Source organism: Ranitomeya imitator, chromosome 2, assembly GCF_032444005.1.
Source record: "Ranitomeya imitator isolate aRanImi1 chromosome 2, aRanImi1.pri, whole genome shotgun sequence".
Lineage (NCBI taxonomy): Eukaryota > Metazoa > Chordata > Amphibia > Anura > Dendrobatidae > Ranitomeya > Ranitomeya imitator.
Genome location: NC_091283.1, coordinates 761,065,042 through 761,081,658, shown reverse-complemented (window position 1 = coordinate 761,081,658; position 16,617 = coordinate 761,065,042). Strand labels below are relative to the sequence as shown.

The window sequence follows — 16,617 nt, the reverse complement described above, 5'->3', positions numbered from 1 at the left end:
TCAACGGCGCTCACTTTGACGTCAGTTTATGTTTATTTATTATTTTAATTCTGTTACAGGAGACATTGGCTTCTGTGGACTGGGTGATGATGTGAGTATGGTTTAATTTAGATTCATTAAAGGAGTCTGTGTCATTCTTTCAAATAAAGGACTTTATTCTGGCTGTGTGTTTTATTTATACAGTATGACAATGAAGTTAGTAACAGAGAGGCGTCTTATATATGCCTCTCCATTACTAACCTCTGGGCTTAAGGTCACCTGACAATTCAGAGGTGACATCAACCGTCCCAACTATATCCCACTTGTCACTGAACCAGTGCAAGTGGAAAAAGCAAGGCTAAGTGCCACATTTGGCGTATCTTATGGATGGCCCTTTCTAAGGCATTTGAGAGCTGATATTTTTAGTCTGGGAGGGGCCCCTTCCTAGGCTATTAATTTTAGCCCACAGCTCTCTGCCTAGCCTTTGCTGGTTATTAAATATAGGGGGACCCTACATCATTTTTTGGGGGGTCTCCATGTTAATAACCAGGAAAGGCTAAGTACACAGCTGTGAGCTGATATTAATTGCTTGGGAAGCTGTATGAATAATGTCTCTTTCCTAGAATATTAACATTCGCCCCATCTGTCAGCTTTCCCTCCACTGATTATGAAAATGATGGGGTACCCCCACTGTTGTGAATTCTGTGGCCAAGCTCCCTCCTGTGGTCGTGAGTGGTACTTCGGCTGGTTCTGTCTATGAGCTTCCTTTGGTGGATGAGAGTGGTACTGCGGCTTCTGAGTTTCCTTCCTCAGGTGATGAGGTTAAGTCGTTAGGTGCTGCTCTATTTAACTCCACCTGGTGCTTTGATCCTGGCCTCCAGTCAATGTTCTAGTATTGGTCTTGCTTCCTCCTGGATATTTCCTGTGGCCTTTCTATCCTGCATAAGCTAAGTTCTACTTGTGTTACTTTTGTTTGCTATATTTTCTGTCCAGCTTGCTATATTGGTTTTTCTTGCTTGCTGGAAGCTCTGAGACGCAGAGGGAGCACCTCCGTACCGTTAGTCGGTGCGGAGGGTCTTTTTGCCCCTCTGTGTGGTTGTTTGTAGGTTTTTGTGTTGACCGCAAAGCTATCTTTCCTATCCTCGGTCTATTCAGTAAGTCGGGCCTCACTTTGCTAAATCTATTTCATCTCTGTGTTTGTATTTTCATCTTTACTCACAGTCATTATATGTGGGGGGCTGCCTTTTCCTTTGGGAAATTTCTCTGAGGCAAGGTAGGCTTATTTTTCTATCTTCAGGGCTAGTTAGTTTCTAAGGCTGTGCCGAGTTGCATAGGGAGCGTTAGGCGCAATCCACGGCTACCTCTAGTGTGGCGTGATAGGATTAGGGATTGCGGTCAGCAGAGTTCCCACGTCTCAGAGCTCGTTCTATGTTTTTGGTAATTGTCAGGTCACTTTGTGTGCTCTGAACTTCAAGGTCCATTGTGGTTCTGAATTACCTGTTCATAACACCCCACTTCCTTTTTTTCAATTACTTTTTTAGTTGTCAACAAGCACACTAAGGTCACCTTGCTTTGCAAGTGTCAGTGCCGGAGTGATGAACGGCCGCAAGTCTTGCATTCGGCACTATGGCATTCAACAGTCCAACACTGGAGTTACTGTGAGACTCGGTGGCTTGATCTCATTCAAACTTTTGAGTTCAGGTCTCCCAGCAGCAGCGAGGCCCAGAAACTTCATGTAAAACTTGGAGGGACATTTTAAGGCTACTGAAGTTTTCAGGTGCTACAACACCTGAAGGCTGTAAACTAAGGATACTTTGGGTGTGTACTTTACTGTACTAGAAAATAAGTTAAAAAAATTATGAAAAAAATGGAGAGGAGTCCCCCATAATTTTGATAAACAGCTGAGGGAAAGCCGCTGGTATCTGAGAAAGAGACAATATTCATAAAGGGTCCTAAGCAATTAATATCAGCTCAAAGCTGTATACTTAGCCTTTCCTAGTTATAAAAATGAGGAATCCAACAAAAATGCAGTGGGGTTCCCCTTCATTTTTTATAACTAGCCTGTTATCAAAAATGCAACCCTCAGCTGTCAGCTTTAGCTTCAGTTGGTTATCAAGAATAGAGAGGTCCCCACACCATATTTTTTAATCATTTATATAAATAATAAAAAAAATGGTGTGGTGTCCCCCTTATTTGTGACCAGCCAAGCTAAAGCATAAAGCTGGGTGATGCTATTCTCAGACTGGTTAAGGGGCCATGGATATCGAACCCCTGAGCCTTAAAATAGAAGCCCGCAGCACCCCAGAAAAGGTCCATCTATTAGATACGTGAATTCTGGTGCTTTGCCTGGCTCTTCCCACTTGACCTGTGGTGGTGGCAAGTGGGGTTCATATTTGTGGGGTTGGTGTCACCTTTGTATTGTCTGTTGACATCAAGCCCATGGCTTAGTAATGGAGAGGCATCTGTAAGACACCTACCCGTTACCTATCCTCTAGTTATATTGTAATTGAAAGAATGGCACAGAATCCTTTAATGAATCTAAATTAAACCATACTCATGTCATCACCCATTTCACTGAAGCCATGGTATCCTGTAATAAAACAAAAATGAAACACAACCATATCTCTCACCTGTTCATTGTTCTGTCCCATGCCATTATCCATATCTGGGGATAAACAGTTTTCAACCTGGACTGTGCCAAGATAGGACCGTCTAGGCTGAGAACCACTGAGAAATTAGCAGCTGTGAGTGCAGCCTCAGTGACTAGCGGTCAGGTCATTGAGGTTACTGCAAGCATTGAGGCTGTGTTCCCAGCCATGCCCCTGAGTTGCAGTGACCTCCTTGAGCTCAGCGCAGCACCTTGAGATTTTTTCTCACTGTGCTAGATGTCAGTGAGTTGAACTCAGCTCATTGGCTTTGGACCTTTCTGACAGCACCATGGCTTTTGTGGACTGGAGGGTAACGTGAGTATGAGTTCATTTAGATTCATTAAAGGTGTTTGTGTCATTCTTTCAATTAAAGGACTTTATTGTGGCTGTGTGCTTATTTACAATATAACTATAGGATTAGTAATAGAGAGGCATCTTATAGCGCTCTGAAACAAGTCTTTCTAGGACCTCGGGTTACCCATGATGCCACACTCCATCTCTTGGCTTTAGCCCAGGGCTCTTCCACGGCCAGCCAATTTGCCAGCCAATTTCGGAGTTTAGCTTCTGAATTGGAGTGGTCAGATAAGGTCCTGATTACTGTTTTTTGGAGGGACCTTGCTGACCGTGTAAAGGATGCTTTGGCCACTGGGGAGATCCCAACTACACTAGAGGACTTAATATCTGTGTAAACTCGTATTGATCTTCGGCACATTGAACGAAGATTTGAGCGAGCCCAGTGTAGACAAAGGTTTCGATTAGCTCCAAGCTTTACCAATCCTGTGGAATCTCCGTCTCAGTCGAGCAGTGTGGTGGAGCCCATGGAGGTCTCTCATCCGAAATCTACATCCCATCCAGTACATTCCCAACCGACCTGCTTTGTTTGTAGGCAGACTGGTAATTACACCTATAAGTGCCCCAGGTATCAGGGAAATGACCGCGTCTAGTGGCTATTGGAGGAGGCTCACTAGGCACGGCAGATGTGTCCTCCAAATTAACCTTCAAGGTGACCTAATCATATGGGTTCACTTCTCACACTACCGAGACTTGCATGGATTCCGGGGCTGAGGGCAACTTTCTGTTTTTCACCTTCGCCCAACGGCGTGAAATTCCCTTAGTGATGCTCCCTAAGCCAGTCACCATCTGAGTGGTTAATGGGTCCGTTCTCCCTACCCAAATCACTCATCAAATGATACCTCTTACCCTAATGATGTCTCCAAAATTTCAGGAGATAATTTCCTTCTTAGTCATCTCTGGTGGCATGGATGGCATGTTTCTGGGTGTGCCTTGGTTGCGCCATCATTCCCCTCATATCGATTGGACTACTTGGAGAATACAGGGTTGGAGTAGTTCATGTGAGGGACAATGCCTGAGGTTCCAAGTTCAGATTGGATCATCTGAGGTCACTACGGACCTAACCCTACTAAGCACTAGTGGCAATATGCCGACATGTTCTTCAAAAAGGCTGCGGAGACTCTTTCTCCTCATCGACCCTATAATTGCCCCATAGACCTCATTCTGGGTGCAGAGCCTCCTTGAGGGCGTGTCTACCCTTTGTCTATCCCGGAGACTGAGGCTATGTCAGAATACATCAGGGAGAATTTGGCAAGAGGATTTATAAGGAAGTTGGTGTCTCCTGCGGGGGCTGGTTTCTTCTTTATCCAAAAGAAGAATGGGGAATTATGCCCGTTTTGATTATAGGGGTTTGAATGCCATCACTATCAAAAATAAATATCCTTTGCCCTTAATCTCCGAGCTCTTTGATAGACTGCAGAGTGCTAGGATATTTACCAAGTTAGCTGCCTTTAATACCTGGGATGGCCATTATGAGTACTTATTAATGCCATTCAGTCTTTCAGGATTTTGTGAATGACATCTTTCGGTAGTTGTTATCCACATCTGCTCAAGGATGCTCAAGTTCGAAAACATCCTTGCTTCTTCTCCAAGACCTTCTCACTAGCAGAGAGGAATTATTTCATTGGGGACAGGGAGTTGCTAGCAATGAAATTGGCCTTTTTGGAATGGAGGCACCTCCTGGAGGGTGCTCGGCATCCCTTCAAGGCTTTCACGGACCACAATAACCTCCTCTATCTACAGAGCGCCCAGCGGCTGAATACTCGTTAGGCCAGGTGGTCCTTATTCTTCTCCCGGTTCAATTTTACCATATATTTTTTGGCCGGAAAGAAGAATTTACATGCCAATACCCTGTCCCATTCGGTAGTCTCGTCTGAAGAGAGGGACGAGCCACGTCTTATTGTCCCTTCGGAGAGCCTTCTGACTTTGGCCCTGGTGTCGCTCGAACAGGTACCTCTGGGCAAGACCTGTATTCTACTTAATCTGCAGCCAGAGGTTCTCTGATGTTCACACACTTCCAAATTGGGTGGTCATTTCGGCGTCAAGAGGACCTCTGAGATTCTGGAGAGGTCTTATTGGTGGCCGCGGATGGCGCATGATGTTAGGGATTACATGCTAGCCTGTCTCTCGTGTGCCAGGAATCGGCCCTCCAGAGACCCACGGGCTTGCTCTATCCTTTGCCTGTGGCAGATAGGCCTTGGGACATGGTCGGGATGGACTTTATTGTGGACCTGCCTAAGTCCAGTAATAATAAAGTTATTTGGGTTGTCACGGACCATTTTTCCAAAATGGTGCACTTGGTTCCTCTTCCGCATATACCATCCGCACAGGCTTTGGCGGATTATTCATTAAACACATTTTCTACCTCCATGGATGCCTGATAAGATTGTCAGTGACCAGAGTCACCAGTTCGCATCTCGTTTCAGAAGGGAGCTTTGTCGCCTGCTTAGTATTGAGCTCAATTTGTCCTCGGCTTACCATCCTGAGACGAATGTGCTGGTGGAGAGGACCAATCAGACTCTGGTCACGTATTTATGGCATTTTGTGTCTGCCAGGCATGACAACTGGGTGTCCCTGCTGCCAAGGGCGGAGTTTGCCTTAAAAAATGCCATCTCCAATGCCATGGGGCAGACTGCTTTTCTGCTAAACTATGGTCAGCATCCACGTGTCCCTGTGCCCATGCCCATCTCATCTTCCTACCCTAGAGTGGTGGACTGGGCAGTGGAGGCACGTGACATCTGGGACCACACGAAGGATGCAATAAAAGTTTCTAAGGAGAGGATGAGGGCTTCTGCTGATGCGCATCATCATCCCGCTCCAGTCTTTGCCCCTGGTGATTTAGTGTGGCTGTCAGCTTGTAACATCAGGCTGCATGTAGAGTCCACTAGATTTGCTCCCCACTACCTTTCAAGGTTCTTGAGCAGGTGAATCCTGTAGTCTATCGTCTCAGCCTTTCTCCGCATTTGAACATCACCAACACTTTTCATGTGTCTCTGTTAAAACCTGTGTTTATGACCCGATTTTCCGGGACTCCTGCTGGGAGTTCGGATATGTCCTCGGATAATTGTTAAGTCAATGGTATTGTCGGATCCAAGGTGGTGCATGGCAAAAAATGTTCTTGGTCGAATGGAAGGGTCATGGACTGGAGGATAGGACCTGGGAAACTATTGAGCACATTCGTGCCCCCAGTTTATAGCGGCCTTTGAGTGTGGTGAATGTCACCGGGAGGGAGATGTTAGCGAGGGTAATGTTTAGCGTTGAGATTCTCCCACTGTGCAGGATAGATTCCAAGCATTATCTACTCCTGTGGTCTCCCATTCAGGTCTGGCCGAGGCGGGTGCTTCTCAGCACAGATGTCGGTTCCAGCCTCTTGCTCAGGCTCGTGGTATACACTTGGTTAGTGCTGGCTTTCCAGCCAAGTCTATGGTAACCACTGCCAGTGATAGTCTGGTGCAGTCCTGCACTCTGAAATCTAAGTCCAGAGATCACCTTATTGAGCATGTCCGTGATGTGGTGACTCCGGACAGGCCCGTGGGCGATGTCATGGCCAGCTGGGCGTGAGTGTTTGGGGTGGAGCCTAGGGTTTAAAAGGCTCTCAGTGGCGCATGCTAGTATCGCTTTTGTGTGGTGTTTGTGAGTGGATATGCAGTGCCCCAGAGATCTGGTCATTGCAGTATGACACTCTGCCACTAAGTGGAGTGATGGTACGTCTAATGGCACTGAAGGAATTCTACTGACCAGGTATCACAGCACACATTACACTTCACACTCCGGCCACTAGGGGGAGAAAAAGGCTTTATTTATTGGGCCACTCCTCACACTGGTAAAACTAGGGGTTGGATAGGAAGTTAGTCAGAAGCTGACTGGGTTGGATTCAGGCAACATCCCGTGGCAGGGGGTGTTGCAGGGAGAAGACACAGGGGGGTCCCTGTCAGGCATGGGAACCTGGCAGGTGCCTAGCGAACAGAGCAGAACATAACGGAACCGCGCCTGCACACCCCGCGGTGGTATCCTAAGAGAGAGACACGAAGGGAAGGATATTGTGGAACAGTGAGAAACGAGATCAAGCACAAAGGAGAACCAGTAGGAGTCGTGCCGTGAGACCGAGGCAACATCCTACTGAGGAGCGTAGCCGGTGGCCGGAACACCGCGGGAGTAACTGACTCTATGCCTTACTTCGAACTCCGCAGGACAGTTAATTATAGGTTGGCTGTCTACCTTAAATTTCCTACGAAGACATAGGGGACAACGCGTGGAGAGGGGCGTCTCTAGGGTCCCGGAAGAGCTCCGAGCCTTCCCGTCATACGGGTGCGTCCTAGCCATAACATTCCTGGGGGACGAGAAACTAGTAACATCTGGAACAAGCGAGAGAGAATTAGAAAGAATGAACGAATGAGAACAGCAGTTGTGAGGACTATTCCGAATGCTCAGCAGGGTAGCACTACAACACACAGGCGCTAGTGGTAGGCACTGATTTCCACCTGCAAAGGGAACTCTGGAAGTGCCCATCGGACCGGCCGGTCTCAGATAGCCCTGTTAAGCGTGCTCTGGATTGAGGATCCTGAAGTCTTCAGTAAAGAGGTAAAGAGACTGCAACCTTGAGTCCTCGTTATTGACTGCACCTCACACCATCACCATCCACCTTACTGGCAAGCCCTGGGGACATACTTCACCTGTGGGAAGGTATCCCATCCAGCGTCACGAAACCTTGACAGACTCCCATCACCTTTTATTGGACGCCCCTTAGCAGGGTCACGGACCAGGTCTAGCCACCGTGACAGCCTCAGAACCGAATCAGAGAGGCCCGGTACCGAGAACTCGTGGCCCTGTGTCTGGGGGCGCTTCAGATGCTCTACCACTCTGTTTGCACACGATGCTCTGTACACTGAGAGTTCTTACCTTGGCAGGTAGGGTTAGGACTGGGTAGCTACCCCTTGGCTTAGCATCTGTTTCCTTCATGTGTGCAGTTAGCACAGCTGAGTCACAGAGCAAGTCCAACCCACAGGCTACACCTCTCAGGGAAAGCGTCAGGGCTTTGTATCTAGCGTCACATTAGCTCTTTCCTTTGGCTCAGCATCTGCTTCATTCTTGTGTGCGATCGGCATAGTTTATTTTCTGAGCGAGCGCAACCCACATGCTATCATCCCTGTGACGTTTAACAGAGTATAGTACTCAGCATATTGAGTGCAGTACCTCTCAGTGAATTAACTGAGCTTGGTACTTTGCGTTCTGTTCATACTGTGTGGAGTTAATGCAGTCTGATTAAGGTTTCCGCTCACTGCTTTTTTCCGCCATTGTTCACACTAGCAGCAGTTATACATCTCTGCACGGTGGACCCCGGGTTGCGATTGCACTTTAATTTATATTTTATTTAGTGCAATCCGCCAACCCTAACTCATACTGTGGTATTGTTGTACAGTAGTACAGTATATTGTATCGCACTGTTAATGTAGTAAGTTTTACTTTAACAGTCTAGCAATATACATAACAATGTTCTTGGAGAAGTTAATTCATCACTGTACTTTGGACTTTTTATTATGAAACCTGATTATCTACAAGCAAAACTTGAAGGGGATTTCCAGAGATATAAAGAAGTTAAATTCCTAAGATTAAATAATCCCTGGACACCTAATTTTTCACTGAATTCTCCAAACTTGACTTTACTATGCTGTGTTAAGATCAAGAAGAAACATGATGTTTGGTAATTAACCCAAAACCTTTTACAACACAAGAGTTTTTAAAGAAATATACTTTATTTAAGGTAAGTCCCGAAACATTAAAAATTATAGTAAATGTCATCAATATTTAATAGGTCATTAAATGGGCTTTCCCACAATCAAAAGTCAATTTTAGTTAATAGGTCTTGGAATAAAAATAAGTTCCACAGTTGGATGTGCTAAAAAAATCTTCCTGTGCTGAGATAATCTTGAGATAATGTGCCCCTTTTGTGTGCTGTGTAATGGCTACGTCTGACCATACAGTGACATGGTCTGATCATACCACAGCTCTTGGAAAGGTAGGACGCGATAGAGTATACAGACATTAAAGCACGGGATCACAGCTGATTCTTTGTGCGGCAAAAGATTTCACTGCCTGTTTTTAAGCAATGTTTTCTTCATAGAAAGAATTAGCTGTGATCTGCTGAAATGTCTGTATACTCTTTTTGACAGTTTGTAAACCATAGCAAAGCTTCTGCATGACGTCCGTTAATTATTCCAGCAAACTTTGGTTTCAAAAATTCAAATGGCGCTCCTTCTCTTCCAAGCTCTGTTGTGTGCAACACATTTTATGGTGCAATTTCTCCTGTTACCCTTATGAAAATGCTAAATTTGGGGCTAAATACATTTTTGAGGGAAAAATATAATTTTTTAATTTTCACGACTTAATGTTATAAATGTCTGTGAAGCACCAGGGGGTTCAAGGTGCTCATCACATATCTAGATAAGTTCCTTGAAGAGTCTAGTTTCCAACATATCAAACATAAAGATACCAAATGTAAATTTTTGGTGAAGAATCAACAACAAGTGGAACACAATTGAGAAGTTGAACTAAATTTATTGGTTATTTTAAATTTTTGTGGAAATTCAAAAACTGAAAAGTGGGGCGTGCAACATTATTCAGCCCCTTTAACTTAATATTTTGTTGCGCCACCTTTTGCTCCGATTAAAGCTGCAAGTCGCTTGGGGTATGTCTCTATCAGTTTTGTACATCGAGAGACTGAAATTCTTGCCCATTCTTTCTTGGCAAACAGCTCAAGCTCAGTGAGGTTTGATGGAGATCGTTTTTTAACAGCAGTTTTCAGCTCTTTCCACAGATTCTCGATTGGATTGAGGTGTGGACTTTGACTTGGCCATTCTAACACTTGGATGCGTTTATTTGTGATCCATTCCATTGTAGATTTTGCTTTATGTTTGGGATCATTCAAACAGAACCCTGATACTATCACAGAGCAGGTGCATTTATACGGAGACTTGATTACACACAGGTGGATTATATTTATCATAATTAGGCATTTAGGACCCACTGACATTTCGTAGGCTAAACTCAAACCTGCCACCTGATGAAGACGGAGCTGTTCCGTCGAAACGCGTTGTGGATTTCAATAAACAAAGAAACTTTTAATCCTTTCATCTGTGTCCTGTGCGCTTCCATGTGACCGGAGTATTTTGCAACTTACAGTTTATTCCTCTCCTGAGGCACCCGGCAGGAGCTGCATCGGACCTTTCTCAATCAACATCTCCCCTGACCGCCAGCCTGGCGCTCCGTTAGCCTGTCCTTTCTGTATCTATTTAAACTCAAATGAAGACCTTCAACTGGGGAGGAAGGGTGTCCCTGAATGATCTAGGGACTGGGAACAAAAACGGGTAACCTCCTAGTAGGAACATAGAGGAAGCTGCAGAAACGAATGGAAAACTAAAAACAAAACTGGCAGAACTAGAGATCCCAGAACTGCACAATATCAAACACACAAATCTAACAAGGCCCCAAGCCAGAACACTAGCGGATTAACACTGTTGTCCAGCAAGGACTGGGAGCCAGGTGCTGGGTAATAAAGGGTGATGCAATCCCTGACTTAGGACAAACCCAGCACCAGAGGAAAATGACAAGCAGCAAGAAACCACAACAAGATGGCGGATGGTCAAAACGAAATAGATTCTAACAAGAGGACCTTGCCCACGAGGGTCCACAGTCTACAAGGGCTGGGTGAGGATACAATAGGTGAACGTAGAGCTGCTTGAGCAGCGGTATGGTGGAACGTTGGTTATTGTAGTATGTAGGCTTATCGGAAGAGGTAGTTATTCAGGTTCCTTTTGAAGGTTCCCATGGAAGGCGTGAGTATGATATGTTGGGATAGAGAGTTCCAGAGTAAAGGAGATGTATGGGAGAAATCTATTATGCGATTGTGGGAAGAGAAGATAACAGGGGAGTAGAGAAGGAGATCTGTTATGAAAAGGTAATTCAGAACCACAATGGACCTTGAAGTTCAGAGCACACAAAGTGACCTGACAATTACCAAAAACATAGGACGAGCTCTGAGACGTGGGAACTCTGCTGACCGCAATCCCTAATCCTATCACACCACACTAGAGGTAGCCGTGGATTGCACCTAACGCTCCCTATGCAACTCGGCACAGCCTGAGAAACTAACTAGCCCTAAAGATAGAAAAATAAAGCCTACCTTGCCTCAGAGAAATTCCCCAAAGGAAAAGGCAGCCCCCCACATATAATGACTGTGAGTAAAGATGAAAATACAAACACAGAGATGAAATAGATTTAGCAAAGTGAGGCCCGACTTACTGAACAGACCGAGGATAGGAAAGGTTACTTTGCGGTCAGCACAAAAACCTACAAAAAGACCACGCAGAAGGCGCAAAAAGACCCTCCACACCGACTCACGGTGCGGAGGCGCTCCCTCTGCGTCCCAGAGCTTCCAGCAAGCAAGACAACAATAAAAATAGCAAGCTGGACAGAAAAATAGCAAGCCAAAGAAATACAAGCTGGAACTTAGCTTCTGCTGAGAAGACAGGTCACAAGAACGATCCAGGAGTGAACTAGACCAATACTGGAACATTGACAGGTGGCAAGGAGCAAAGATCTAAGTGGAGTTAAATAGAGCAGCCAGCTAACGAATTAACCTCGTCACCTGTGGAAGGAAACTCAGAAACACCCACCAGAGGAAGTCCATGGACAGAACCAGCCGAAGTACCATTCATGACCACAGGAGGGAGCCCGACAACAGAATTCACAACAGAACGTGTCTTCAGCACTGCTGGTGATTTCCTGATGGATAAGCACACCCGGATGTCCCCTGAAAGTGTAGACCGCCTAACTTTCATGAAGATGAACAAGTCATGGATATGCAAAGACATTTGCACCCTAGTCGCAGACTGAGCAGACTAGGCGATGGTGTAGTTTTTAGCATGCTGCATTGATTTTGCATTATTGCTCTATGTGACACCTTTATCATGGCATCTGTGCTTGCTGTTGCTACTGCTGCTGATGTTGCTAACAATTATTGGAAATGTGGAAACTCCAAGTTGTGTCTCCATCTGGTGGCTTGCCTGTAGTGGAAGGGATATCAGGGCCCCATTATACTATTTCTACTCTGGGAAAATTAATGACACTTTAGTGGTATCTGCCCCTAATTTTTGGAAATGTTTGGACTCCAAGTTGGGTCTCCTTCATGTTTGTTGCCTGACTTTGGAAGGGCTCTCAGAGCACCAGGCCAAAACCTGTCACTCATCCACCTCTTACAGATCAATGTTTAAGCTAGAAATGCGGTTGAGCGGTTGGAGTGTTGTGACATTGGGAGAAACAAGGGTAATTCTGGTGCCACCTCTAAGGACTGTACTGTGTGTGATGTTAAGGTGGATGAAGGAGTTAAAGTTGTAGCAGTCTATGGAGCGTTGAGATAAGGGTTAATTATATGGACAGCAATCTGGTTAACAAACCTTTAATAACCCTTCAATCTCCACAACGGGTTTTGATAGCATAACACTATCTTCATCAGTGTGTTACTGGACGGGCTACTTGACTCCCTTTCATTGGCAGCTGCACAGTAGTATACGTTCAAAAAGGAGAAGCATTGGAGTTTTGGGCAAAATTTCTATAACAACCTTTATTGAAACAGACCATCAAACATATATTAACAAACAAGATTTAAAAGATGTGATTAAAAAGGACACCAACACTGGCCGCACTCAGTACTAAATGTAATACTAAAGGGCTTCAATCAACTTGATATTTTAAGGACCCCATCACCTACAATGTCCATCCACCTGCTCCAAAAGGTTAATGGAGGGAGGACATTAATCAATATAGCCCAGTGGCTGTTGTAGAATATTCTCTGTGGATTCCTCTCCCATACTGCCCCCTTAATACTTATGGTCACAAAAATCAACCTATGTTAAGTTGAATGAAAGGGTCATCTTACCCAGACTGAGGCACACCGCATCCAGAGGAATCTCCAGAGAAGATTCTAAAACAGCCCTGACAGTTGAGACACAGTGACGCATGCGTCACAAAACGCAAGAGCAACGCATGTCCATGCACCCCCCATGTTAAATATAGGGGCGCATGACGCATGCGTCGCCGCGGCTGCCCCCGACCCAACGCTAATGTGAACGTAGCCTTACAGAGCCCCCATGTTAAAAAAAATATATGTTCAGCAAATATGTTCTTTCATGGACAGATGAATATGACTCTAATGGCCCCAAAATTATAAAATGTATGTACCGTACTTTAAGAATACTTTTTATCTGCTTAGAGAGAGATTTCATTGACTTGGTATCACACAAATTGTATATCTTATCATAATTTAGGATACTTTCAGGATGGGCACATCTTTTTTAGAGCATATTAGAAATGTACTCACCGATCGCCCTTTGCTTGCAATCTGGACAAACGTTTGAATCCATGTTATTCATTTTTAATTCTGTTTAGAAGGAATTGAAAGACATGACTGTTGTACATCATAATTAACTACAAAATGCTGTAAAATATCATTCTGCATTTTTCTGCTACTTTTGAATTCATACCGATGTAGCTAATGGTAAGTTGTCAAACAACACATTATATGACAATGCAGCAAAATATATCGATGCAGCAAAATATCTCAATGCAACAAACCTTATCTTGACATTTTACACTGCACAAATCATTCTATGTTTTTTGTCTCCTGATATCATAACACTGTGTCATGTTGATGTTTGATACATCTACGATAAGTATACATCTCGTATAAGCCACAAACAGTAAAAAAAATATCCAAGGGAATAATATCACAGGTATGCAAAATTTGAGAGGTCCTGGTATATAATTTCCTTCTTATTTTTAAGGTTGAATCCCTCCACATTGCACGTACAAAAGTATCAGTCATCACTATGATTTTGTGATTCTTTCTTCCCTTTAGACCAATGTCGTAGTTCTTCTACACAAACAGAACGCACTACATGTGGAGCCTACGACTTGTCCTGATTTGACATTTTGTGTTCAAAATGTCAAATGGTGCTCCTTCCATTCTGAGCCCTGCCGTGAGGCCAAACAGTAGTATTCCCAACATATAGGGTATTGGCGTACTCAGTAAAACAAATGTACAACAATTTTTGGGAGCCATTTTCTCCTGTTATCTTTGTGAAAATAAAAAATTGGACTTAAACTAAATTTTTGTGGGTAAAATGCGATTTTTTTTATTTTCACAGCTCTACGTTACAAACTTCTGTGCATCTGTGTAGCACCTGGGGATTCAAGGTGCACATTTCACATCTAGATAAGGCTGGGTTCACATTGCGTTGAACCCATCCATTAGACGGACTACGTTACACTGCAGCATAACGCGGTGTAATGCAGTCCGTTAACGCCGCCATTGAATCCAATGTCGGACGCATTGCTAGCGCACGCCCACAATGGGTGTGCGCTAGCGATATGCCGTCATTGAGTGACGGACCCCGAGATGCGGGCTGCAGCGTTTCCGGGTCCGTCACCGCTAACGCAGATAGACCTAGCAAATGCTCTATCTGCGCTAGCGCGCTGCCATACTGGCACTTGCGTTAACAGCAGCCCGTTAACGTATGTGTTGAACGGGCCACTGTTAACGCAATGTGAACCCAGCCTAAGTTCCCTAAGGGCTCAAATTTCCAAAATGGGGTCACTTGTTGGGGGTTTCCACTGTTTAGGCACATCAGGGGCTCTCTAAACATGACTTGGAGTCCAATTCCAATTCCAGCCATTTTTGTGTTCAAAAACTCATATGGTGCTACCTCCCTTCTGAGACCTGCCATGCGCCCAAACAGTGGATTTCCCCCACATATAGGGTATTATCATACTCAGAATAAATTGCACAACAAATTTTAGCATTCATTTTCTCCTGCTACCCTTGTGAAAATAACAAATTTGGAACCAAAGTACAATTTTTGTTAACATTTTTTCATTCCACATTGCTTTAGTTCCTGTAAAGCATCTGAAGGGTTAATAAACATCTTGAATGAGGTTTTGAGAACCTTGCGGGGTTCAGTTTTTAGAATGGTGTCATTCCTGGGTATTTTCTGTCATATAGTCCCCTCAAAGTCATTTCAAATGTGATATGGTCACTAAAAAAATGATATTGTAAATTTTGCTGGAAAAATGAGAAGTTGCTGAACAACTTTTAACCCTTATAATGTCCTAACAAAAAAATGTTTAAAAAATGATGCAGATGTAAATTAGACATGTGGGAAATGTTATTTATTAACTATATTGAGTAGCATAACTTTGTGTTTTGAGAGCATAAGCATTAAAAGTTTGAAAATTACGACATTTTCAAAATTTTTAGCCAAATTTCCGATATTTTCACAAATTACCATAATATCAAACAAATGTTATCACTAAAATGAAGTACCGTACAATATGTTACAAAAAAATTCTCAGAATCAGTGGGATCCGTTGAAGAGTTCCAGAGTTATAACCACATCCAGTTACAGTGGTCAGAATTGTAAAATTTGGCTTGGTCATCAAGGTCAAAATTGACTAGGTCACTAAGGGGTTAATGTATTTGAATTGTTGGATTGGAATTGATTTTTTGTAGCCAAAATAAAGAAATTACAGTCAACATTAGAGGATCATTATTAAGTTTATATATCAGGATCTAAAATGTAGGTTTGTTAATAGTATACACATGCACCTAATTTCATATGAACCTGTATATCATGAATTATTTATAATAAATTATACTTACTATCATAGAGCTCCAGCACTGTGCACGGTCTGTGTTCCAACCTCTTTCTTACATTACTGACAACCGGCTTAGAAGGGTTATTTATGCTTTTTTACTTCCTTATTACATGTTAAACATCATTCTTAAGTAACCAAGACATTGTTATTCATATCTACCTTTTTGTTTGTGTCCTTCAAGGAAACAAATCTTGAAAATGTATAGTAGAATATACAGACACACCTACTGTACATTTGCAACCAGATGAAGAAGTAATGTCTTATACAAAAGGCCTTTCTATGTTCTATCAAAATTGATCCAATTTTGAAAAATCTACCTTAACTCTGTCGAAAGTCGACTTTAAAATTGTTACAGAGCTACGGTGCCTTGACAAAGTATTTACACCCCGTGAACGTTTCCACTTTTGTTTTTGTTACACCCACAAACTTAATTGTATTTTATTTATGTGATATACCAACACAAAGTTGCAAGTATTTGTGAAGTGTAAAAAAAATTATACATGGTTTTCTAAATATTTTAAAAATCTAAACCTGAAAATTGTATTCAGCCCCTGAGTAAATACATTGGAGGACCACCTTTCGCTGACATTATTGCTACAAGTCTTTTGGGGCATGTCTCTGCCAGCTATGCACACCTAGAGGCTGAAGTGTTTGCTCATATTTCTTTGCAAACTAGCTTTAACTCAGTGAGATTGGATGGAGGCATCTGTGAGCAGCAATTTTCAAGTCTTGCCACAGATACTCAATGGGATTTTGGCTGGTTCAAGCTCAGTGACTTCACCGCAGATCACGGTGAGAAATTCTCACAGTGATCTGCTGTGAATTCACTGAGCTGAACCGCCGTGACATCATCACTAATTTTTTCCCATTGTGCTGAGGTCACCTCAGTTCAGCCTGGCTGGGAATGCAGCCTCCCTTACCAGCAGTAACC

The 16,617-nt window shown here is 43.6% G+C and overlaps 1 protein-coding gene across 1 annotated transcript in view; it reads right to left on the bottom strand.

The window, feature by feature from the left end:
- Positions 1-15,754, bottom strand: part of LOC138665675 (uncharacterized) — a 169,095-nt gene extending 153,341 nt beyond the window's left edge. The window contains exons 1-2 of the mRNA XM_069753373.1: positions 15,691-15,754; positions 13,354-13,413 (exon numbers count right to left, since the gene is read on the bottom strand). Coding sequence (XP_069609474.1) covers positions 13,354-13,405 — 52 coding nt within the window. The 5' untranslated portion in view covers positions 13,406-13,413; positions 15,691-15,754. The remainder of the gene's footprint in view (positions 1-13,353; positions 13,414-15,690) is intronic.
- Positions 15,755-16,617: the final 863 nt, after the last annotated feature.